The sequence below is a fragment of the Sinocyclocheilus anshuiensis genome, unplaced genomic scaffold, assembly GCF_001515605.1.
Source record: "Sinocyclocheilus anshuiensis isolate Anshui unplaced genomic scaffold, SAMN03320099.WGS_v1.1 scaffold737, whole genome shotgun sequence".
NCBI lineage: Eukaryota > Metazoa > Chordata > Actinopteri > Cypriniformes > Cyprinidae > Sinocyclocheilus > Sinocyclocheilus anshuiensis.
Genome location: NW_015540908.1, coordinates 96,894 through 121,362, shown reverse-complemented (window position 1 = coordinate 121,362; position 24,469 = coordinate 96,894). Strand labels below are relative to the sequence as shown.

General features: G+C 37.9%; 2 protein-coding genes across 2 annotated transcripts in view; one reads left to right on the top strand and one right to left on the bottom strand.

Moving 5' to 3' along the window:
* The window catches only part of LOC107689154 (inhibitor of Bruton tyrosine kinase-like), a 48,001-nt gene extending 32,102 nt beyond the window's left edge, over positions 1–15,899 (bottom strand). The window contains exons 1-12 of the mRNA XM_016487069.1: positions 15,722–15,899; positions 14,006–14,889; positions 12,601–12,697; positions 12,126–12,250; positions 7,427–7,537; positions 7,173–7,343; positions 6,589–6,706; positions 6,231–6,411; positions 5,584–5,707; positions 3,238–3,415; positions 2,995–3,145; positions 1,319–1,939 (exon numbers count right to left, since the gene is read on the bottom strand). Of these exons, the coding sequence (XP_016342555.1) occupies positions 1,319–1,939; positions 2,995–3,145; positions 3,238–3,415; positions 5,584–5,707; positions 6,231–6,411; positions 6,589–6,706; positions 7,173–7,343; positions 7,427–7,537; positions 12,126–12,250; positions 12,601–12,697; positions 14,006–14,329 (2,201 nt within the window). The 5' untranslated portion in view covers positions 14,330–14,889; positions 15,722–15,899. The remainder of the gene's footprint in view (positions 1–1,318; positions 1,940–2,994; positions 3,146–3,237; positions 3,416–5,583; positions 5,708–6,230; positions 6,412–6,588; positions 6,707–7,172; positions 7,344–7,426; positions 7,538–12,125; positions 12,251–12,600; positions 12,698–14,005; positions 14,890–15,721) is intronic.
* Positions 15,900–18,108: 2,209 nt separating this feature from the next.
* On the top strand, positions 18,109–20,429 carry LOC107689178 (trophoblast glycoprotein-like). The gene has a single exon (XM_016487100.1). The coding sequence runs from the start codon at positions 18,710–18,712 to the stop codon at positions 19,853–19,855; it is 1,146 nt and encodes a 381-aa protein (XP_016342586.1). The 5' UTR covers positions 18,109–18,709; the 3' UTR covers positions 19,856–20,429.
* Positions 20,430–24,469: the final 4,040 nt, after the last annotated feature.

The window sequence follows — 24,469 nt, the reverse complement described above, 5'->3', positions numbered from 1 at the left end:
AGTTTGTGTCTTCATCAGATTTGGAAAAATGTAGCATTGCATCAGGGTCTCAGCAATGGATGCTCTGCAGTGAATGGGTGCCGTCAGAATGAGAGTCCAAACAGCTGATAAAAACATCACAATAATCCACACCACTCCAGTCCATCAGTTAACATCTGGAGAAGACAAAAGCTGCATGTTTGTAAGAAACAAATCCATCATTATCACTGTTGTTTCTCACTAAAATACTAGTCCATAGTAGGGGTGTGCGATATTGACAAAAAATGATATCTCGATATTTTCTGGGATTTTATCGATAACGATAATTAGACGATATTTTGCGGAGTGTGTTACTGTGCTGGTACCTTAAGGACTGCCGAAGACAGCTGACTCCTAATGTTTTAAATATTCTTCATATTCTGTGTGGTGGTCAGTTCATACTGATAGAAATTAATCTTTTCCAATAATAATAATTTTTGCATTTTATGGGCATTTTTACCTTTATAAAGCCATTTTTTCTAAAAGTGTCCATTATCTTTTGAGTCAAATTCTTACATTTAATCAGGGAATTAGAATAATAAGACATTTGGGCTGTTACCAAGCAAATTAAATCAACACAGAAGCTGCATCTGAAGTGGCATTTAGATGTATTTACACACATGCATTTTGTTTAATGCAAGACATGAATGCATTTAACCTGCAATTACAAATGCATAAATAATGTTTTGATAATGCGCACACGCACTAGTCTAGGCTTCACGTAATGCATGCGTGCGCTCTGTAGGGATGTTTTGAATGGTTTTTGCAAAATACTCGATAATGTCAAATCGCACATCGTTAAAACAACAATTACGATATTATCGCAGACGATATATATAGCACACCCCTAGTCCATAGTCCATAACGCTTCCTCCAGTGCAAAAGTCCATCTCCTGTTGTCTCTCACGAGCAGTTTCGGCTTGTAAACGGTGCTTGATCTGTGCAGATTTCTCTCTTGATTCAGACAAAACGACTCTTTCACTGGAGGAAGTGTTATTATGGACTCTTATTTGGTCTTCTCCAGATGTTAACTGATGGACTGGAGTGGCGTGGATTACTTGTGGATTACTGTGATGCTTTTATCAGCTGTTTGGACTCATTCTGACGGCACCCATTCACTGCAGAGGATCCACTTGTGAGCAGGTGATGGAATGCTACAAATCTGATGAAGAAACAAACTCATCTACATCTTGGATGGCCTGAGGATGAAATTTTCAGCAAATGTTCATTTTTTGGTCAACTATTCCTTTAACAGTACAAGTGTACTTCAGGGGAAAAATAAATTGAAAAAGCATCTCACCGTGCTGAGAGGCTCCCCAAGCCCAGTTTTTTGGCGACACCCTGCAGCATCTTCACAGGGTTTTGTCCAGGTTCACCGACATTACCGCTCTTGCCTTTTTTCCCAGACTTAGTGTTTTTGGCCTTGGGCTTGTCTGCATCCTCATAAGTCTTAGCAGGAAGAGAGCGGTACACATCCAGAGAAGAGCGCTTCTCCAGCCCTAGAGCCTGCAGACTGTGGATCAGCTGCTGCTGTGGTTCAGGATCGGAGCTCTGGTTAGAGCGAGGGACGATGGGCCGGGCCCCATGAACCAGCATCTCACAGGAATCTGTGTAGATGAAGTGAAGCGCTTGCTCCAGCATCTCAGGAGGAACCTTCTCCAGGACCAGCAGATCACAGCCCACCGCGTCTTCTCCTTTCTTCACCTCTCCATCTTCCACACCCTCTTTGCAGCCCTCTGGCAGGAGCACTTTGCGGAAGAAGTCCGACCGCGTGGATAGGATGTATTTGTGCGCTGCGAAGGTGCGATCGCCAGCCTGCAGGGTCACGTCATGGATGCCGTCCGTCTCACCGGCTTCAGTCAGGAGGCGCTGGAAGTGCTGGGAGAACGTGGACGCAGAAGCGGTGGGAACTTCATACAAGCTGAAGAACAGAGAGAAGAACAAGTTAACATGAGTAGGCTGAAAGTATAATACAACACGATTAAGATTGGAAACCAATTCAGAACTAAACACAGGAACATAATGATTTGCATAAAATTTGATTCCATTAATGGTTCTTAAATGCATTATTAAGATACTATTATAGCTTTTACTTTATATTTTTTATTTAATTATTAAAATTTTCATTTAAGGTCATTTTTTGACATTTATATTAGTTACTGTTTCAATGTTTTAATATATATTTAATATTATATCGTTTTTATTAATTTTCAGTTATTTTAGTGCATCACATTAAATTAAATGAGAAATGTTGCTTTGGCAGCTACTGTAGTTGAAATATATTTTTTTCATATTTTATTTTATTTCAGTTAATGCTTATTTTTATTTCAAGTAACCTATTTGTATTTAACTGTATTAATCCTGTTTGAATGTATGCATTCTTCCATCGTTGCAGGCATAATTACGGTGTTCTTGTACAGTTTTCAAGCAGCAGTGCTGCACTGAGCTCCTATCACAGCACTATTGCAGAGAAAATATTTTAGCTGAGTAACTTAACTGAGTAGTGAGCTTGCAGTCTGATTTTTGGGCCTACTTACACTTGGACACTTCATGCATTTTAATAAAATGTTACTATACTAACCATATAAACATACATAGTTAAAATAACAAAACAAATCAAACTAGTTTATCATCTTTATGAGGGAGGAGAAAATGCCATCAAGCTGTGAAGCTCTGCTTCCAAATAAATTCTACAGCATTTAGGGACAGACTTATTCATCAACTGGTAACATGGCTGATACTAATTCAGTATTTACAGTCTTTTCCCATATGTTAAGATGGTTAATCACACTTCCACTTTGTTTACGTCTTTAAAAAAAACATCAATTTTGTAATTTCCTGGTTTTGCTGATGGTAATTTACAAGAAAATACAGAGACACCGAAAGCCAGAAATGTTAAGACTCCAACATTCCAAACAAATGAAAAGCCATTTAGTCACACACATCTCTGCCCTTAGTCATCATCATTATCTGCACCTGGTTTTTGGATCGGCTTGCAGCACTCCAAAATTTCGGCCCTTAGAATCCATGGTGATACTGACGGCTCTGTGGACGTAAGGAAGCTTCTCCAGACGGATTCGCTCATAAACACCCCCTCCGTCTGGGTGACCGGACACCTCCATGCCATCTGACACAACAGAGCATTCATGTGTAATGGGTCTAGATAGAAATCCTGTTTTATTTATAGCATTTTTAGTGTTAAACTGATGGTCTCAGTACCTTTTTTGTCTACAGCTTTCTTGTACTGGCCCAGCCACTGTCCACTGAAGCCCTCTCCATCCTGAGTAACAAACATCATGCTGTTCTTACTCAGGGCAATGTCTGACATGAAGACCTGTCGGCTGTACGCCCAGCGACACTGTCTCACTGACGTGCCCATAGAGCGCCAACAAAACACCTGAAACATCAGAGAAAGACAGAGAAGAAAGCAGGAATATGAATATAATTAATGCAACACCAGCTAAACGGTTGCTAATGTGTTCTGAGTGGTTGCAAGGTTCCTTACAGACCTAAAGTCAGAAACACACAGGCAAAAGGCTCTATGAAATCGGTTTTATTTATTTTCAATTCTTTGTAAATTTTTCTGGATTTCATTATAATGGTTAAATTAAATTTTAGTAAATAAAATCTTGTCTAAATAATTAAAATCATGAAATGCATACAATTTAACGAAAACTAATTAAAAGTTTCATTTAAAAAAAAAAGACATTAAGGCTTTATGAAATTAGTTTTATTTTTTTCCCCCCAATATTCTGATTTATTTTTATGTTTTAATATTTCTGGGTTCCTTTTTAAGTTTAATTACATTTTAATAATCACAGTTAATGTCACAACTTTATTCATAATTCATACTGTACCCATTTAATAATTAATAATATTTTTTACAATAACAGGGCTCAGTTGAAAGTTTAATTATAATTTAATACAAATTTATCAAAAATGGTGGTAATCAAATCAAGACAAAACATTAACAATTAATCCTGAAACGTAGCCAAAACATCATTCCTTTTCCTCTTTTTGCGCTGTAATATTCAGACACTAATGCATATCACTATTTGATTAATAGTATTGCCCTACTTTTCATTTAATAATCCAAAATATGCCAAATTCCATGAGACCATACATTATACAGTAAATTCCATTTTTATGACTGGATTCCACAATTCCATCTGCGTTTTCCACATCACAGAAAATCTTAAGTCATACTTCTTAGAAAAGCAGTAATGCACCTCTTACCAAACAAACAAACAAGCCATGTGATCAGAGGGACCAGGGTTTGCTTAAATCCCTTATGAGCAAAAGCAAAAATGGTGTTTGCTAAAGCAGGCATTTAATAAACAGATGGACTGACAAGCTGTAAAGATATAAAAGCAAATAACTCTGGCATATTACCAGACATTTAGGTATATGTGCTTTGCAAATTAAATGCCAGCATCAATACCAGCATAAGCAGCTTTCATTATAGAAAAATCACATGTTTTAAAATATATAGAAAACACACTGGTATTAACGCTGTGAAAATGCAAAATCATTAAGCATGGCTAAATCCAACTTGGACCCCAGTCCACTAACTTGGCTGGTCCAACTGATAGGCTTTTATCAGGCACGTACTGACCCACAATAATGAACATCTTGGTTAAGCAGACATTATAACCAGCTGTACACCACAGTGCATTATGAGGGAGTAAAAAAGTCAGCAATAAAAATGAAACACTGTTTGGAAACTTAATAGTTTAGTGGCCAATTACTACTTAGCACTTGTCAGAGTAACAAACAACTTATTTCTGTCATCTGATGCTAGTAACAAAGTTCTGCTTTGGATACTATAGATAAAACATTATTTTACACAGGCTAGGGAATCATGTTGGCAACTGTGGACAGTCACTAGTCCCTAGCTTGGTTTAGATCCTACCTGTCAGATCACTACCACTGAATTTGTGTAAATGAAAATCTGCTTGACCTAACCATTGCAAAATATGGTGTGCCACAAGGCTCTGTCTCAGGCCCTTTGTTGTTCTTGTACTTTAGGTGATAATATTAGGAAACACAGCATTAGTTTTCACTGTTATGTAGACCACAAAGATCTCCATACTTATTCAAGTTCAGATAAAAGTGGATGATGGACTGCACTGAATGTATGTCAAGTCATTTCAATTAGCTAAATTGTGATTAACGTAAACAAGCTTTTACAGCTACAGAGGAAAGCAAAAAATGTTGCTTTTTGGTAGCTATATTGATATTAATTTGAGACTGATCGTGTGTTCACTTGAGCATTGATGTGAATATTCAGACAGCATCTTCATTTGACTGTTGAGTGATAGACTCGCTCGTTCAGTAAAAGAACAGATATTAAAACAGGGATTGTAACAAGTCCTTCATGAGCATTTCTAGGGAGAATCAGGTGTATTTGTATGATTAGGACAGATCAGTTGACTATGGGAACAGACTGCTTTGGGCTTTAATCCAAGTTTATCTCAAACTTTGTTACACAAGGTATTTTTGGGCAATATTTTTGCATGTGTACTCAAGAGATTGAAGTTCAGTTCAGTGTCATATATCACTCACCCTTCCAGCTTCATCTAGAGCCAAAATCACCAGCTTCTCTCCTCCACCATCATGCAGAAGCTGAGGATCGATACGATGATCCAAACTACCACCGCTCACTAGAACTTTCTTCAGGTTCAGCTGTCTGGAGGACAACACAAGGACAGTGTTAACAACAGCTAAGTTTCCATTTAAAGCTTTAAATTAAACTTGTGAAAACTTGGAATATTGCATTAAACATTTGAGAATAAAGCAGTTTCCATCTCATGTGTTCAAGAGAACAAAATAAGCATTTCTTGGGAAATTGGCACAAAAGTATCAGTAATACAATAAGAATGAGTTGCTTCAGCCGGGGAAACCTGTGACTCTTGTTTCCTGCATAATAAATTAATTGAGCATGCAAACGAAATTCAGTAACAAATGCTGTCAAGTTATCTTGCATTTGGACGTCTGATGTTTGGGAACTCAATCATGTGAGACACTTCTGGGAGGTAATTATACAAAATAATTTTGGTGACAGACTGACAGACTCAGGCATTTCAGAAAGACGAAAACAATATTTTAGATGGTTGAGATGGATGAGAAAAGTCTTCTGGTTAGACTGAACAAAATCTGGATTGCTGAGACAAGACTAGACTAGTCTAGACTAGTCTCCTAACTCCACTCACTTGGATGCCAGTTTCTTGCACTGATAATCTGCCAGCAGGTACACATCTCCCTTTTCGGTCACGCAAACAGTGGCCCCATTGCTGGCTGCAGCCATAGCGATGGTCACATCCTTGTGGTGCAGAGCGGACACCTGTCGAGGAACAGTCATGCACTTCTCTCCGTTGGGCTCCAGCAGGTAACCTGAATGTATCACAATGGTTGGACCACAAGTTTTTCATATGGGAAGAGGCAAATGAAGCAGATGCTCTAATGAAATTGCATGAAGAGGATTTGCGAAACACCTGAGAGACTTTAGATCAGTTAAACAATCTGTTTGTTTGTATGCGATAAACAGATCTGGGTGCTTAAGCAGCTTACCAAGCTGGCCACCATTTAATCCTATGGTATACACCGCATCTCGGGTCCAAAGAACAGTGTGGAACCTGCCAGCTGCAACACCAATCACAGACCTTCCTTTCAGGGACTTAGATGTGACCTGTAGTCAACAGAGAATAACATTAAAAGATGCATTTTATGGAATTACCAAGACCTAGACACTTAATTTCCAGCAATATCGTCAACTTGAATGCACAGATACTATCTGAACTGAGCTGGGGTGCTTTTCCCAAAACCACTGTTAGCTAACTATGGTCGTTAGTTCCACTGAATTCTATTAGCAACGACGGAACTTGCGACCATAGTTGCTTTCGGGAAACGCACCCCTGGACGATGAATTCACTGAATCAATGATGAACTGACTTTAACTGAAAATTGAGTGTTTACTGTTTTGCATTATTACACACTATTTTTCCTATTGAATACTATAAAGCTGCTTTGACACAATCTATATTGTTAAAAGCGCTATATAAATAAAGGTGGCTTGACTTGACCCAGAATTTTTATTTTGATGCATCACTAGTTTCGTGATACCGTGTGTCATGGATAAATCCAGGCTGTCCGACCTGTTTGGGAACTTGGCTGGAAGCAGGAGGAGGTGCCAGCCCCAGCTGATTGTGGGTGTTGAGCCCAAAGGTGTAGACGTACCCCTCCTCTGTCAGAACAACAGTGTGATCTCGGGCCGCTGCGATCTGAGAGCAGTGATGGGACAAAAGCCCCTCCACCATCCGGGGAACCTTTGATATGAACGTGGACACCAAGTCTTAAAAAGATAGCAGATGTAGAAATATATGCATCAACCCACACCAAAGTGTCTCACCAGATATGTCTGTTCATCACCATGTCCGAGTCGTCCGCCCTGTCCGTGTCCACATGTGTACACCTGACCCTTCTGGGACAGAAAGACCGAGTGGAACTTACACAACACCACCTTAAAAGACACAAAAACACAACAATGTTACCATCATCATTCAAGACCATGTTAACGAAGACAGACCGTCATCTTACCGATATTTGCACACTAAAGCCATACTTATGTAGCACAAGCACACTCTTTCAGCAAAACAATTAAAAAAATAGAACCATGTTTGGTTTGAAATGATAAAACAATAAATGCAATTTTTAAAAGTAAAACAAAGTTTGGAATAATAGAACGGACTGACAATTACTTCTTTTATTTTTTTGTTTTGTAGTTTGTTTTTTATTGGCTTAGTAGGTCCAGAATTTGTTTTTTCTTTTGCCAATTTTAAATTCAATAATTTTCTTAAATTTGTACATTTTTAGTAGTAGGTACTAAGGTAAAAAAAGGCATCAATGATTGTCTATATTTGCATAACAGCCTGTATACTAATACGCATTTATCTAGTCATTTTAAATAAAAAATACAGTAAAACAGCAATATTGTGAAATATTACCATTTAAAATAACTGTTTATTATGTGAATATACTGTAAAATGTCATTTATTCCTGTGATCAAAGCTGAATTTTCATACTGCAGGCTTCAGTGTCACGTGATCCTTCAGAAATCATTCTAATATGTTGATTTGCTGCTCAAGAAACAAGATTATTATTATAAATGTTGAAAACAATTGTGCTGCCAATTTTTGTGCGCAAAACATGATAATTTTTCAGGAAATATTCTTTGATGAATAGAAAATTCAAATAAACAGTTTATTTGAAACAGTAAAGTTTTGTAACATTATAAATGTCTTTACTGTCACTTTTGATTAATTGCAGCAGCATCGCTGCTTAATAAAATGATCAATTTCTTGGAGGTAAATTCATTCACACAAACACACTGCTAAGTCACTGACTGATTCGGCTGCTGTAGTTTTAGACAACTTTTGAGTCGAGCTGGTTAAAAGTCACTGCAAATACTCCAAAGCAAGTTGCATCAGCAAAATGAAAGGAAAAAACCCCCGAAAGATCTTTTCTAAGGACCAATTTCACTTTTCTGGGCCATTTTTGCAAAGACACCTAACGCAATTACATTTAAACATCATTAAGTGTAGCAAATACTTTGAAAGGCCACTGTAAATATGATATCATTGGAGATTATTGGTCGATGAAGAACTGAGACCTGGACAGAATAACTGCAGGCCAGAACGAACCAGCTGCGTTCTGCTCATCACGAAGGCTTGACTTTTAGCCATGACAGCTTTGCCCTTTCTCTGCAAAGCATGCCAGCTCTGGATTGGCTCTCACTGGCTGCCACACGCATGCATTCGCAGCACTTATTTAATCTGCTGCTGTTATCCCTGAATGAATATTTTAATATTTAACCGAAAGCATCTGCAGAACAACGTGGCGGGTCACAATGCGCTCTGTTTCCATGTAAGGGGCATTGGAGAGCCGATGAAAGGGTCAGGAAACAAGATCCGGCATCACAATGAGCAGTGCAAAATTAAAGGACTGCCCTGCACTTCAGAAATTAATTAGCCGAATGTAAGTACACACACCGACTTAACAATAAAAAATGTAATGCATTGCTGAAGTGTCTTCTCAAGGGTAAGATGCATCTCTAGAAACATTCCATCATCCTAAACGGCTGACATTTTTGACTTAAGGCACTCATTTCGATCACCCCTTAACCACTTGGGGCTTCTCCTTTCAAAAATGCCCAAATCCCAAGTGAGAGGCTGACAATGGGATCATGCAACACTACTGGATCACATTTCCCATCCACATATGAGCACATGCTGGCTATCCATCCAAAATGCAAATGAGTCCCCGCTATGACCACGGAAAAATGAAAACTTATACAGCGTTAAAGCATGATGTTGGCATCTTTCAGGGTCAGGTATGCCAAAGCAGCGACGCTCACCTTAGCTGCGTGAGTTCCAACACAAAGAGCTTCTCTTCATCAACAAGAACATAGTTTTCATTCTCGAGGGCATTTTCAAGAACAATTTACAGAGTAACAAAGAGATCTAAGTTTCCTCGGATGGTTTGCAGGGACCCTTGGAGATTTTTGTTTTGAAGGAGGTTCCCTGTGAGGAGCCTGTTATCAAGGCAACACTCGCAGGTCCTCTATTTTTACCGTCCTCTCTTGTTGTCACACTTAACCCTGGGGAGTTTTAGGCCCTGCTAGCTCACACAAACCTCGGGGAATTGCATTGCAGATGAGGATTTCATAACACTATGTGCCTCATCAGCAGAAAATAATCCATATAGATGCATAATGTTGCAGAGAAGTTGGAGAGTGACTGCATCAAAAAATATATAAAATAAGCTTTTGAAGATGAAAACCTGCAGTAAAAGCTCTCTATTCTTGGTTGCTGCCCCTCAGTTGTGGAATGGCTTAAGTGTTTATTAGATCTGGGTGGTTATTTTATTCTTCATATCTTTTTTCTAATATGATATTCTTTTTGTCTTACTGTATTGTAGTTTCTTTGCATTTTTTAAAAATGCACAGAACTTTGGTACACTTTTTAAGTGCTTTATAAACAGGGGTGCACCATAAGTGGTACGCAGGTGCGCAACCAAAATAAAAAATGCACTGTGTAAATAATGCTGCGTCCACGCCATGTCGTAATTACCGTAATTCCGAGATGACAACACGTTCAACTCGGTTTGAACCCGTTTACGTCTTTGGACTGGGGATTATCCGTTTCTATAGCGACAGTCAACAAAATGAACCCGCGTGAAATAATGTTACTGGCAGCTGTAAAACACAATACAAGTAACAGTTGCTATGCAAAATTGCAAATGCGTCATTATTACACTTTATAATTATTTCTTTAGGTTGCTATAACATGGATAGCACCAACACGCATCACTCGCACACAAACACACACACACACACACACACAGAGAGAGAGAGGTCAGAGATTGCGCTGTGCATACACAGAAACTTCTTGTCAACGCTGCCTCGCGACTTTTATTTATAAAATAGCCCAGATACTAGATCGCTACATTATATTCCTCAGCAACGAGGTGGTAAAATAGTCATCAATTGTCATCTCTCTCTCTCTCTCGATAATTAAAGTTTTCTATAACATGGATAGCCTCTGTGCTGCATGTCTTTCGTTTATGTTCACATTACTTTTGTATGAAGACATCTACATTGGCGAAAGTCAATTACACGAATTTTAAAACATAAATATTACGAAATAACTGCTTAAAGGTCCCATGACATGCTGCTTTTTGGATGCTTTTAGTATGACGACATAAAGGGAAGATTCCAGATTGGGCCATCTGAGCGTTCATTTTCTCAAAGGCAAAGCAGGATACCCAGGGCTCGGTTTACACCTATCGCCATTTCTAGCCACTGGGGGACCATAGGCAGGCTAGGGGAACTCATATTAATGTTAAAAAACCTCATAAAGTGAACTTTTCATGCCATGGGACCTTTAATTACATTTTACTACAAGAAGCGCCCCCAGGTTCCACGTGAGGTGCAGCGGTCACGTGGTACAAGCCGTAGCTCTCTGAAAACTCCCAGTTCACAAGTTGTAATCTACGAGGACGTGAATGCTTTTCTCAAGTTGGTATCTCAATTACGGTAATTACGACATGACGTGAATGCACCTTAAGTTCAGAGCGCTCATTTGCGCTCATAACAGCTGTTATACCATGGTCTGTCAGAATACTCGATTCTGATTGGCTGGCAGGTGTGCATTAAAACCATTTAATGCACAGATTAATTGAAATAAATGCTATAATTCATTCAAATAAATGTGATCTTTCATCTCTGTCTGATATACACTGGGTAGAATGCTAGAGCTGACGAGCTGTAACTGACGAAAATAACCATCATTTTTACACCCTTCCGGTCAAATTTTGCGCTGCAAACATCTTTAACAGCTTTAACTTGTTTATGCTGGCAAATGACCATTGTATAAGCGGAATAATGCACGGTTAGCTGTGCATTAAACAATTTTAATGTACTTCGCGGAGGCAACCTTGGCCTTCACGTCATGCATTAAAATAATTTAATGCACATCTAGCCATGCATTATCCCTTACTTAATGCACAATTACCATTTTAGATTGTTTTCAAAGCATGATTCAAAACTGTGACATTTCATTCACTGACACTCTTCAATCTGCAGCGCTAAACCCAGCAGCGCATATACTTGCTTGATAAAAGCTTGCTGATTTTAAGTTTGAAAATGATGAAAATTCATATAAAAAAATATACTTACTAAAAAAATAATTGTATTTTTATTGAATAATCTTTTTATTTTAAATTATAATATTATCATCACACTTTATTATTTCGTTTATTGTTTTATTTAAAAAAAATTAAGTATAATAATATTATCAGGTTTTTTTTAATAGTTATATTTAATGGGTCACTATGTGCCAGGTACATGAACCAGGCTGAAAAAAATATGTGCTCCCCCGTTTATAAATAATAATAATAATAAAAATAATAATAATGTTGATTGAATTGATAAAAAAAAGGAACAAAAATTATTGATTCAAATAAACTTTAAAAAGAAACAGAAAATACTGCATGCACTGGGAAAAAAAACTGACTTTTTCAAAACTTTAGTAACACTAAATGACATTTACCTGCTTCACATAGATCCGAGACCTTGAAAACAGGTCCACGATCTCAGGATGGTGTCTGCTCTCCTGGTTTCCATGTCCCAGACTAAAATTTGTGTTGCTTCCCCAAGTGTACACTTCAGTAGGGTCTGCGATGAGATCAGATCAGATCAACAAAGTGAGCTATGTGCTATGAGTGTATATAAGCACCGTTTGTTGTTTGCGTTTGGAATCTGATAGTGTGCTTGGATCCAGAAATGGTGATGTCAGACTAAACAAGTGGATTGATAAGTGACAATACACAAAAGTGCTACTGCAGAAGGGAAAATGTACAAAATCTTGAAAAAGGACATGCAGGTATAGAATGATATGAGTATGGATACATGAGGACAGAATATTAACATTAAGGTGAACAACTCATTTAATAATTATCATAAATACTTCTTTAGCACTGGCACAATCATACATATGAATAAGGAAATGAATCCATGTTGATTACCAGTGTTTCTGAACACTACATGAGCTGGGCGGTCCTTCATGGTGAGGTCTAGGGCAGAAAGACCCTCCTTGTCCTGGATGGACAGTGCTCCGCCACGCTGGAACACGAATATATAAAAGTGTTCAATAAAAGACAGTCATACAAACCAATGAACCAATGGAATGGGGAGGAAAAGATTAAGCTGTTCTGGTGACTCACATTCCACAGAAATCTGTTGTAATTCTCAACAGTAACTGACTCATGTATCACCCAGGCCAACTAATCAGGCATTATTTGCTTATTTTGAGATTACTGGCCCATGAATATAATACCCACTTGGCCAAATTAACAGACGTGGACTATCACCAACATGTCCATTCCAAAATCAGCCAGTTTTGGATGGGAAAAAAAGCAAACCGTTTGTTTTCAGTTCATTTTAAAAGGTGAAGTGCGCACAGTGTTGCCAATCTGCGGTTTTCCTGCGGAATTGGGCTACTTTAACACTGTTGTTTTTCATGTCCGCAGGTTGAAGCGACCCCAATAACATGATATTTAGCCCCTGCAATGTGAATTTTACCAGGGAATTTTATGAATGTGATTTTTTAACCGGGGGACCCACCTCGAAACACCATTGGGCTAGTTTTGAGTAGCAATTGGGCGGGTTTTGTTCTGAAAACCTGGCAACCCTGAGTGTGCAGTTTCTGTGCCTTTATAATAATAATAATACTAATTCGTTACATTTATATAGTGCTTTTCTGGGTCCTAGAAACACCTAAACGAACTGCAATTTTATTTTGAATTTTGTGCACATCATTTCACTTCATCAAGGCTGCATTTATTTGATGTTTTTAGTTTGTGTTTTTGATGAATAGAAGGTTCAAAAGAACAGCATTTAATTGAAATATAAATCTTTAGAAACTTTACAAACGTCTTTACTGTCACTTTTGATCAATTTAAAGCATCCTTTCTGAATAAAATTATTAATTTCTTAATTTTTTCTTACCGCAAACATTTGAATGGTACTGTAGTACAGATTCCCCGAAAATATTAAGCAGTTTTCAACATTGATAACAATCAGAAATGTTTCTCGAGCAGCAAATCGGTATATTAGAATGATTTCTGAAGATCATGTGACACTGAAGACTGGAGTAATGATGCTGAAAATACAGCTTTCCGTCACAGGAATAAATTACATTTTACAGTATATTCACATAGAAAACACTTATTTTAAATTATAATAATATTTCACAATATTACTGTATTTTTGTAATAGAGACTTCTTTCAAAAACATTAAGAAATCTTAAATACTCCCAACTTTGACCAGTAGTGTTTATGGGCATTATACTGGCCATCGGTCACCCTTCTTTCTAAATCCGGTATTGGCAGCAGTCAGTGAAACACTCGTATTAATGAAGCAGTGCTCACCGCGATGAGCCCCAGGAGGCAGTGAATTTGCCCGTAGAAGGCGCTGCGGTGCAGTGCGGTCCACCCAGACTCCTTGTCCTTCACCAGCATGTCGGCGTGTTTGCTGTCTAGGAGCCACTGAAGCAGGTCACGCTTACCCAGAGAGGCCGCGAGGTGCAGAGCCGTGCGCCCAAACTCGTCCCGCAGGGTAGCTGCATTGTGACAGTGGACGGACAGAAAGCCCTGCAGACGGTCCTCCGAGCCGCTGGTCAAAGCGGCGATCACTTCCTCTGCGTGCCTCACAGAGCGGCACTTCGGTGTGCAGTCTGGGCTTCCCAGACTCATTTTAGCTTCCCACCCACTAACTTACAACCCCAAAACACCCACTTCCACCCACTAACTTACAACCCCAAAACACCCACTTCCACCCACACGCTTGTGCTTTAACTTCTCAGACTAGCATAGAAATTTATTTCTCAAATAACTGCAATAAATTAAAGAAAACAAAATGAAAAAAAAATAGAGAATAGGTTTAGCCTTTCTGTGAATTCGGGGCGCTAGACTTGTGCATGTGTTGAGGTTCCACGGCACCCTAGCGGCCCCAAGAGTGAAGATCTAGCTCATCTCAATCCACCATGTCGGCAACACTTTCCACAAAACCTTTGGAACAATCATTGGCATCAGAGAAAATACTAATTTCTCTGTACAAAAACATACAAATATATTCCAGTTTTCTCAACAACAACAAAAATTAGTTAACTTGTAATCTATCTATATATCGTATTTTACAAAAGGCAAATCCTGTACTGTCCATTCAAGAGTCCATCAACTTTGAGGGGAAAGACTCAAAACGCTTCCCCCCCAAAATGCTCCACCATTTAATCCTCCATAATTGCAAAGGGTGCCTGAAAAAGAAAGAATGGCTTTCTGATTAATATCAACAACTTCATTATACAACAATACCACAAAAATGGCAATTAAACTGTCAAATTCACCAGATCGTACACAAAGTTATGCCTTTATTCATGACTAGACTAGGCTGAAAATGTAACTAATTTTCCTAAACTTCACCTAAATTTACTAGGCTGAAAACCACATAAAGCACTCAAATTAGTTCTGTTTTGTGTAAAATTATACATAACATAGATGGGTTTTTTCTTTAGCCTAGTTATGGATGCTTTTTGTTTTGTTTTTTGGGGGGGGTTGAAATTCAGCCATCCTTAAAATAAATAAATAAATAAATCTTGCTTTACAACAACAATATTCCACAGTGGACTTTGTTGAGATTATCATAGTTTTAATATATAATAAATATCAAACGGATGGTCATATTTTAAGATTGGGTCTGAGGCAAATCATTAAATATATACAACAATGGCATTAGAAAAGTAGTAATAAAACATCTTCAGTAGTAAGTAGTAAAATAAACAAACAAACAAAAGTTTATAGAATAATGCAGAGTTTCCAAGTCAGTGTTTAACGTAATCTTCAAACCTTCTAACGTTAGTTAATAACAAAAATAATACTTGAAGAAACATTATGCAGTTTGACACCTTCCAAACACCCCCACCATCAGCTAAAATCATCAGTTTTTGGATCATAAATGTGTTTAAATCTCAACAAAACGAGCAAACGATTCAGTTCAAACCATTTGTTATCATCTGGAGACCACAGACCTCTCTCTCTTTAAATGTAGCGTCCGAGATTAAAAGAAAAGCGCTAATATCGCTCGCTCACCTGACGCTAGATGAAAGAAAAGGCCATGTTTGTGTTGTCCCCAATGCGGCAGATCCACAGAAACATCTTTCAAATAAATTTATTGATGTTTTGCAGCAAATATGTTGCAGCAGAGTTAGTCGGTTAAGTAAGACCTAGAAGTGTAGACGCATGAGTAAAACGATTTCTGATTGGCCCCTCAGACGTGTATCCTCCTTACATTTCATTGGACAGTTCAACTTGCAGACTTGTATCGTTATTTGTCATTGGACGGCTCGGGGTGTTAAAAGGACTTCACAGTTTGCGCTTGTGACACAAACATGTCTTATTTTATTGTAAACATTCCAGTTATTTGTGATTATGAGCATGTCTTGTTGACGGACTACACTGTATGCTGGTTGCTAGAGTCATGGCGAGTTGGCAAGGGAGTCCCCCCTCTTGCGTCAGCTCAGTGGGGGCGGGGCTTACGGGGCATACCTTACACATGAGTCACATGACTCATTATCATATTATAGATAGATAGATAGATAGATAGATAGATAGATAGAAAACTTGTGTTAATGCCAATGAATCCGAGTGGAATAATCGAAAAATAATTTGTATGCCCGTTTGTAAATAAATAAAGTTATTTCGATTATTTTAATTTACTCTTGCAAATTGCAACATCATGATTTGTATAGGCTACCTTTTTTTAAATGCATAATAAAAATTTGACACTCGTATTTATTTAGTCATTTATTATTATTATTTAGTCGCTTTTATCCAAAGCGACTTACAAATGAGGACAACAGAAGCAATCAATTGTAGTATTAAAACAACTAAAAACAGACCCAGAACTAAAAGCTACATCTTTAGAAATACTACCTATTCACATTTTAAAAATAAAGAGATTAAATAAAAATGACAAATGCATACAACAAAAATTTCAAAACTTAACATTTAAATGAAAAACAAAAAATAAAGCTAAAAACAATTCAAAATATTAAAGAACAAAAGGTATAAGAGTATAATAATGATTCTAACATAACACTAAGCCAAACACCAAAAAACAACTACATATGTGTGTATGTACAACCACACACACATACATATATATATATACATACACATTTATACATTCAATATATATATATTGTTTAATTTCCATTTAGTTTGTTGAAGTATTAAAATAACTAAAATTAAATAAAACTAAAAACTTAACAAAAGACCTATACAGACATAATATATTCAGACATAATTTAACAAAAATTTAAATAAATAACAAATACAAATAATACAAATCAAACTACATTAGTTTATCAGTAATCCTAAAAAATAACACTGCCAAACACACGTGCTAAAAAACACCAACTTACTTACACATAGTGAAATGGTAATAAAAACTGAAACAGAAGCAAAACAAAGGAAAAAGGAGAAATAAAAAGTGATACTTAATATATAAGTATAATCAGTGTTGGGGGTAACGCATTACAAGTAACGCGAGTTACGTAATCAGATTACTTTTTTCAAGTAACTAGTAACGTAACGCATTACTTTTTAATTTACAAGAAAATATCTGAGTTACTTTTTCAAATAAGTAACGCAAGTTACTTTTTTTCCCATTTATTGATTGACAGCTCTCCTGTTCCCGTGTTGAGAGAAATCGGGAGTAAGATGTTACTGTAGTTCTAGAATAAATGTGAACATGCATTATTAATTTATCTCACTCACTCACAAAAAAAAAATCATATTTAGTTTACCTCAAAATTAATAAAAACAGTTAAAAGCAACTCAGAATATGACTCAAAGCTGCAATAATTAAATATGTTAAATAATACAAATATCCTTTATGTATTTAATCCCATTTATTTGCTGCTGACCTTCAGTGATCCAATTCAACCGTACTAATAAGCAAAAATTACACAAGATAAACTAATATTTCTTCTTCTTTTTTTATTGCTGAAGAGTGTTGAACTTTCTTCTTCTGTGTTCTACTGTACAGACGTGAATTTGCATTTCCTTCAGCCTGAGGCTTTTGGTGTGAAAGGGCTTTTACATTTGCCAAAAATATAACTTTTTATATTAAAAACAAACAAGCAAGCCCAGCCCAGATTTTAAAAGTAACGCAAAAGTAACGTAACGCATTACTTTCAATATAAAGTAACTAAGTAACGTAATTAGTTACTTTTTAGAAAGTAACGCAATATTGTAATACATTACTTTTAAAAGTAACTTTCCCCAACACTGAGTATAATATATATAAAAGCGATACTGTATTTACACCATAAATACAGGTTTGTATTCATGGTGTCTATTGGTCGTGTCATGTTTATAATGTTTTCTATAGAATGTGTAACTATTAGTTTATTTACCTGCACATTCCCGTAAAAGAATGTACCATTTGGAAAACGTCACAACTCTGCTGGATTTTGCTGGATCTTGTGTGTGGTCCCTGACGCCCCCTGTTTGCTCCTGATGGTACAGTCCAGTGCATAGCGCTCAGTGTGGATCCAGCGAGCGGCGGGGGGAGAGTCAACATCACAGCGAGCGGCGGGGGGAGTCATCATCATCATCATCATCATCACAGCGAGCGCAGCGGGACAGAGAGATGCCGAACCCCGAGCATTACACAAGACAAGACACGGTGAATCACACGGTTACAGCTTTGTGGATCTACGGTGTCTTTGTTTAAAATATCTGGAACTTTAATAACAACTCGGACTTTTTGGACAGCATTCGGTCGAAGGATTGGGAGAAACTACTTTTGAAGAAACTAGTTTTGGTATTCTGGATTTAAAAAAGAAGTGACATACAAACGCACAAAGTGACGGAATCAGAATAAATGCATCTCGGATCGGTTGCTTCCTGCTGCTGCTGAGGAGGTAAACGTCCAAGAGGTATCCTGAATGAAAGAACAGAGAAAAAGATGTGAGATTTTACGTTAAACGGTTGTTTGAGAAGCGCGAGTACGTTGCTTTCAACTCTGTGGAGAGAAATACTTTCCCGCCGTTTGATTTACATCGCTTCAAAATGTCCGATGTTAGATTACTGCATTTGCGTCAACTTCAGAGTAAACAAAGGAACATGTGTAACCTGACTCTCTGTGTTTTACTCTTCCTGACGTGTTCCTGCTCGCCCTTATCCTCATGTCCTGCCCAGTGTTTGTGTGAAACCACGGTGGTGAACTGTGTTAGCCAAGACTTGAGCTCCATCCCACAGCCCCTTCCAGAAAACATCACCGCGCTTAACATCAGTGGAAACGATATAAGGAATCTGAACAATGAGTCTTTCCCAAGGCCGCTGGAACATTTAACACACCTTTATGTGTCTGGAAGCCAAGTGGAGGAATTGGACTCCATGGTGTTTAAAAACGTGCCAAGTCTGCGTTTAGTTGACCTCAGCAACAACAGGATTTCACAGTTCAGCGTTGAGGCTTTACCTCAAGACAACAAGATCGAGGTTCTAAACCTCAGCAAATCCTTATACAATCACTCCTACATCGGTGTGTTTGCAGATCTTTTCAAACACAGCCTGCCTAAGGTTTCCCATCTTGATTTGTCCAATAATGACCTGGTGCTCCTTCCAGAAGGCATATTCACAGGTTTGTCGGACCTCACTGTTTTGGATTTGAGGAACAACTCCCTTGTTACAATCAGGAATGATACGTTATGCAATCGGGCACTTAAAGAGTTGGACTTACGAGACAACGCGTTGAAAGTCCTGCCCAACGTGACCCTAGAGGAGCTCAGTTCGATCCCTGATTTGCGAGTTAGACTCGCAGGAAACCCCTGGCGCTGTGATTGCAATATTGAGGACATGTTGATTTGGTTGGAGAGACATCAGACATCAGTGGTAGACAGATTCAACCTAACCTGTTCTGACCCGGCTAGACTAAAAAATGCCCCACTTTTAACCCTGAAACAATCACAGCTCTCGTGCTGGAGCAACGCCGGAGACGCTATGGACCGTGTGCTGGAGCCTTCCTATGTGTTCTTGGGGATGGTTCTTGCCCTCATTGGGGTCATCTTCCTTCTGGTCCTTTACCTTAACAGGAAAGGGATCAAGAGGTGGATGTACAATATCCGTGACGCGTGCAGAGATCATATGGAGGGATACCATTACAGATACGAGATCAACTCTGACCCGCGGCTAGCCAACCTCAACTCCGATGTGTGACGAGACACATTTGGAGAACTGGCTTGCACAACTGGCACGCAATGATCGGACTCTAGCTTTGCATGAATACATATATAACTAGAGGTTTGCTGTGACATGCATTCTTTTCCGTCGGATAGGACGTTAACTGGATTTTGCAAGCATCAACCCTGTTATGTCATTCATATATGCTGGTGTGTTGCTATAATGTTGTCCATTGACGCATGAATCAAGAACATCAAGTGCATACGTTTAGAATTCATATTTCCTTTTTTATAAAAGCACAATGGATGGGACTGTGGAGGGAGTCTGTTTTTTCTGATGAAATCTGAAATTACAGAGTAACCTGTCTTTTTGCAATATGTCAAAACAAACTGTAATGTTATTTTTTTATAGCTTAGTTCATTTCTTCTGCAAAAAAAAACCCTTCAAACTGCCATGCATGTATTTATGTATTTTTTCATTGATGTAAAATTATGGCAATATCCACTTTTTTATGATGAGTTATTGGTTTTTATATTTACATTTGTTGGCTGGACATAGATCAACTCTTTTCTAGGGGATGCCCTGTTGAATTAAAGGTCTTGCACTGATATTTTCTCTCCAGTCCAGTGATTTTAGGTTCAGACTTTATTACCATTACAAGAGACAGACTTTTTATATGTATATAATACTTTTAGTAATTTTTTTTAATGATTGCTACTGAGATTATTTTTGTATTAAAATTCAGAACTCGAATTGCTTCCTTTTGACATAATCATTAGACTACTACAGTAACAGCACAGCATGCATTATGCATATTTGATTATTTAAATAATATTAAACTAAATAGCATTATTTATTAAACTGAACATACGTCTATCTCACATACCCCCAATATCACATTCTGGAAGACTATATTTTTCAAGGCTGTTTGTCATCCTTCAGGCCGTGAGGATAGACCACGGTAAAACAGGACCTTACACCTACTCAAGGTGCTGAAGCTGCAAAGATTTGCATAACATTCAAAAACATCTGTTCGGGATGGGCCTGCAGATCCTGGCATAATATTAAAACGACAGTCGTGAGAGACATTCATGCAACATCAATCATGACTGATCATTTCCAGAAACAGATTTAATAGCCAGCATTTAGTAGCTTGTTATTTGTGATGTTTATGCTTGAGAAGCACTGAAATCCAAATGGGCTTCTTAATGAACATTTCCTGGTCTCGTCGGGCATGTTATTCCAAAGAAAAGCAATTTGTCTTCATTTTTATCAAAGCATAATCATTTTGCCATCTCTTTCAGTTGACTTCACAAATGCCTCCGCTCTAAATCACCTCACTCTTTTACAAAGCAGTTGCGATTCAAATCAATTTCCGACTGAAAAATATTTGTTGTTGTTGTTGAGAATTGTAGCATTGTTGCAAGCATGTTAGACTACAGAATCAAAACCAGCATTTCACACTGACTTGAGCCATAAGCTGTCCTCTCATATGTTGGAATCATTGTTTTTCTTTTCACTGCACTCCGGCAATGGTTGGTTATTAAACAATGAGGAAATATGATTAATTATTGACACATTAATGTTTGGAATGCAAAAGGCAACTGAAATTATGTAAACAGAACTACATAATGGTACTGAATGTGGAAGCTGTGAGATTTCATATTTAAGCCTAATGATAAGACTGGTAGCAGAGTGCTGTATGAGATACTTGTGGCCCATCCAAACAACAGAGCAAATGTACATTTCATCTCCATTCAACCTTGTGTGACTACATGTTATTTGCTCTCTTTTAGCTTTGAATGTTATTGTGATGTACTGTAGCTTAACACAAAAATTTAGATTTATAGTGATTTGCGTTCGAACCGTATTCCAGGTTTGGATGTCATGACATGATCTTTGACGAGGTCAATGGAGTTAACCATACATTATTCATTTAGCATTCAAGGAATGTAATGTATCAGTATGTGCATTACCTGGGAATTGCACCCTTGATGGCATTGCTATTGCTAGGCAGGCAAACGCCTTCCAGAATAAGGTAAGTAAAATATGTTTCACATCTGAAAGTAACAACACCTGAAAGTTTTTTTTTTTTTTTTTTTTACCACCAGACCCGAACAATCAGCATCATGCAATGTGTTGACCAAGCATTTACATTTGTGTACTTGCATAGTATATTTCTGGCCTGGTGTGTTTGCATTATAACCTCACATGTTTGTTTCTGGTTTATTCAGATTTGGCTGATTGGTGTTTTAAGCTACTACTACGAAGTTCTCCCAATTTCAAGTCTTGCATGGTAAGCGTGAGTACCAGTGCCGTCAGCTCTTTTCAATGGTTTGTTGACATCGTTTGGCTGCAGAGCTGAGCAGGAGCTCGATGGTTGTATCAGACGCGGCTCTTTGTGTTGGGTTGAATCTAGCAGCCGATGACTTTCCAAGGAATCGCCACACCTTCCCAAGAGGACAGAGCTCGGTCGGCCCTCTCCAGGGAAGGAACAGGTGCTTGCTATCTCACGTTTCCACGGCAACAATCTCGACATCATGCGCTCGCTGTGCGGCGGGTGACTCTCGGCAGACTTTTATTAACTACGTAGCTCAGACATGCTTGGCAGGGCAGGTGTAATTTGATGGAACAATAAAGGCGGGAGAACCTTTAAAGGAGGGCTGGTGCTTTCACTTTGCCGTTGCAGCCTCTTAATAACCCCTCATGCGTATTAAAGATTGGATATTTCAGCCAACTGAGACTTTTTTCCAAACTCTACAACTTTTGACTCTGCTATTCATTTCTCATTGTAGAAATCTCAGTTTTCTTGAATCTGCTTCTCTTCACATCACTCCCAGCTGCTTTTCCCCCAGACTGTGTTGCCACCTGTTTTCCAATTGATGTTTTAACTGTCCATCCATTCATTTTGAATACATAGCCTAAAGCATGAGACTGACATTCACTTTTATTATTATTGTATTGCAGGGCTTGCCTAGGCTCGCATAGCAATGAAATGGCAAAGAGTCTGGTCCACTTTGCAGCTTATCCACCCCACAGGAAGAGGAAGTCTTCTCTGATACAGAATGTAAGGTGACCGACCGGAGTCTATTTTGTGGAAATTATATTGCAATCATAAGTGGGCATGAAAATATAGTAGTCAGCATTTGAAGTGGATCAAAACCTTTCATCAAAGTCTTATGTGACATATATGCAAGTCCACTCCTGATATAGGGCAATATACAGTATATTACATTTCCATATGGGCTGAGGCGTTCTGTTGACGTAATGATGTTGATCATAATTACACAACTTAATATTGTGTGCAATTTAAACTGTTTTTAACTGAAAGTTTATGTATTATTCGTATTTCCTTTTAAATAAATAAGTAACTTACTCAGATTGTCTTGATAACTGAAAACTAGGCAGTGGATTTTTAGTTCCCAGCATGCTTTGCATAGTACTGGATAAGGATAATAAATGTTGAAATTAAGTGTTATTTTATTTTATGTTGTTGTTTTTGTTGTTTACTCCTAAATTGAAAAACCACATTATAAAACCCATAGGAAAATCTCACGGCACCCATAGCGAATCAACCTTCTGGGTTTTGACGTCACGGCTGCAGCACTCTATATATGAGGTATTTTTAAGTAAACTGGTTTGATTGGTGAATATTTTAGTGTTGAACAAACTAGTCCTCCTGACCCATTTAATGTAAGCAGAGCTTTACGGTTGGCACAAATCGCACAAGAGCCCTCAACCCACTGTCAAGTACTGCGCTGATAGCAACATGCTGCGGCCACATTTCTGGGGTCCTGTGCGTCATGTCATGGTATTTAAGATTTCTATTTTTAATTGACTGCAAGATACCCTACACGTTAACCTTTAAAGTGTGGTAGTACAGTGCATGACGTTTCAGAGAGAAACAGTTAAACAGTTCCTGTGGAGGTGCATTCATACACAAACGCTGCCTGATGTCTTTAATTTACACAATCGAGCTACAGTCTTTAAGTATACATGATATAATGCGTTATCAGTTTTGAAGGATTGTGCATCACCTCTGTCTTTTATCATAAATGCACAGCACCAAGGCCAGTTGTAGTCTGATTACCATGTATATGAACCTACAATCACATTATTCCTGTTAGTTTGACATTGACTGATATCATTTCAGTATAAAATGTTTACCACTTAAATTATTGTCGTCTTCACACAAAGCTATTGTATGACTCAGAAGACATGAAATATAGTGCAGAAGTCTAATTTAAAGTCTGATTTGGAGTTTGACAGAATAAATCAGCATCCACTTTCTTTCTATGAAAAAGAGCAGCTCCCGCATTCTGTCCTGAAAATAACATAATATGCTATTAGAACAACATGAGAGAGAATAAAGGTTTATTTTGGGAAAACTGTTCTTTTAATAAGTATACTAGGCTAGAAAATCAAATAGGATGTGAGTGTACAGCATATCTTTACACCCAGGGGGTGTTTTCAGGTTTGACGTAGATAAGAGTTTGAGTCACTTGTGAATTCTCCCTATTTGGACAGAGATAGCTTTCCATGAGGAAGTAAACGACCCAGTGTTATTTTTTTAAATATATTTTTTCACAGTCCTTCTCATTTATTTTGACATTTGACAAATACTCAAGCTAAATTTCCCTTTGCTCTGTC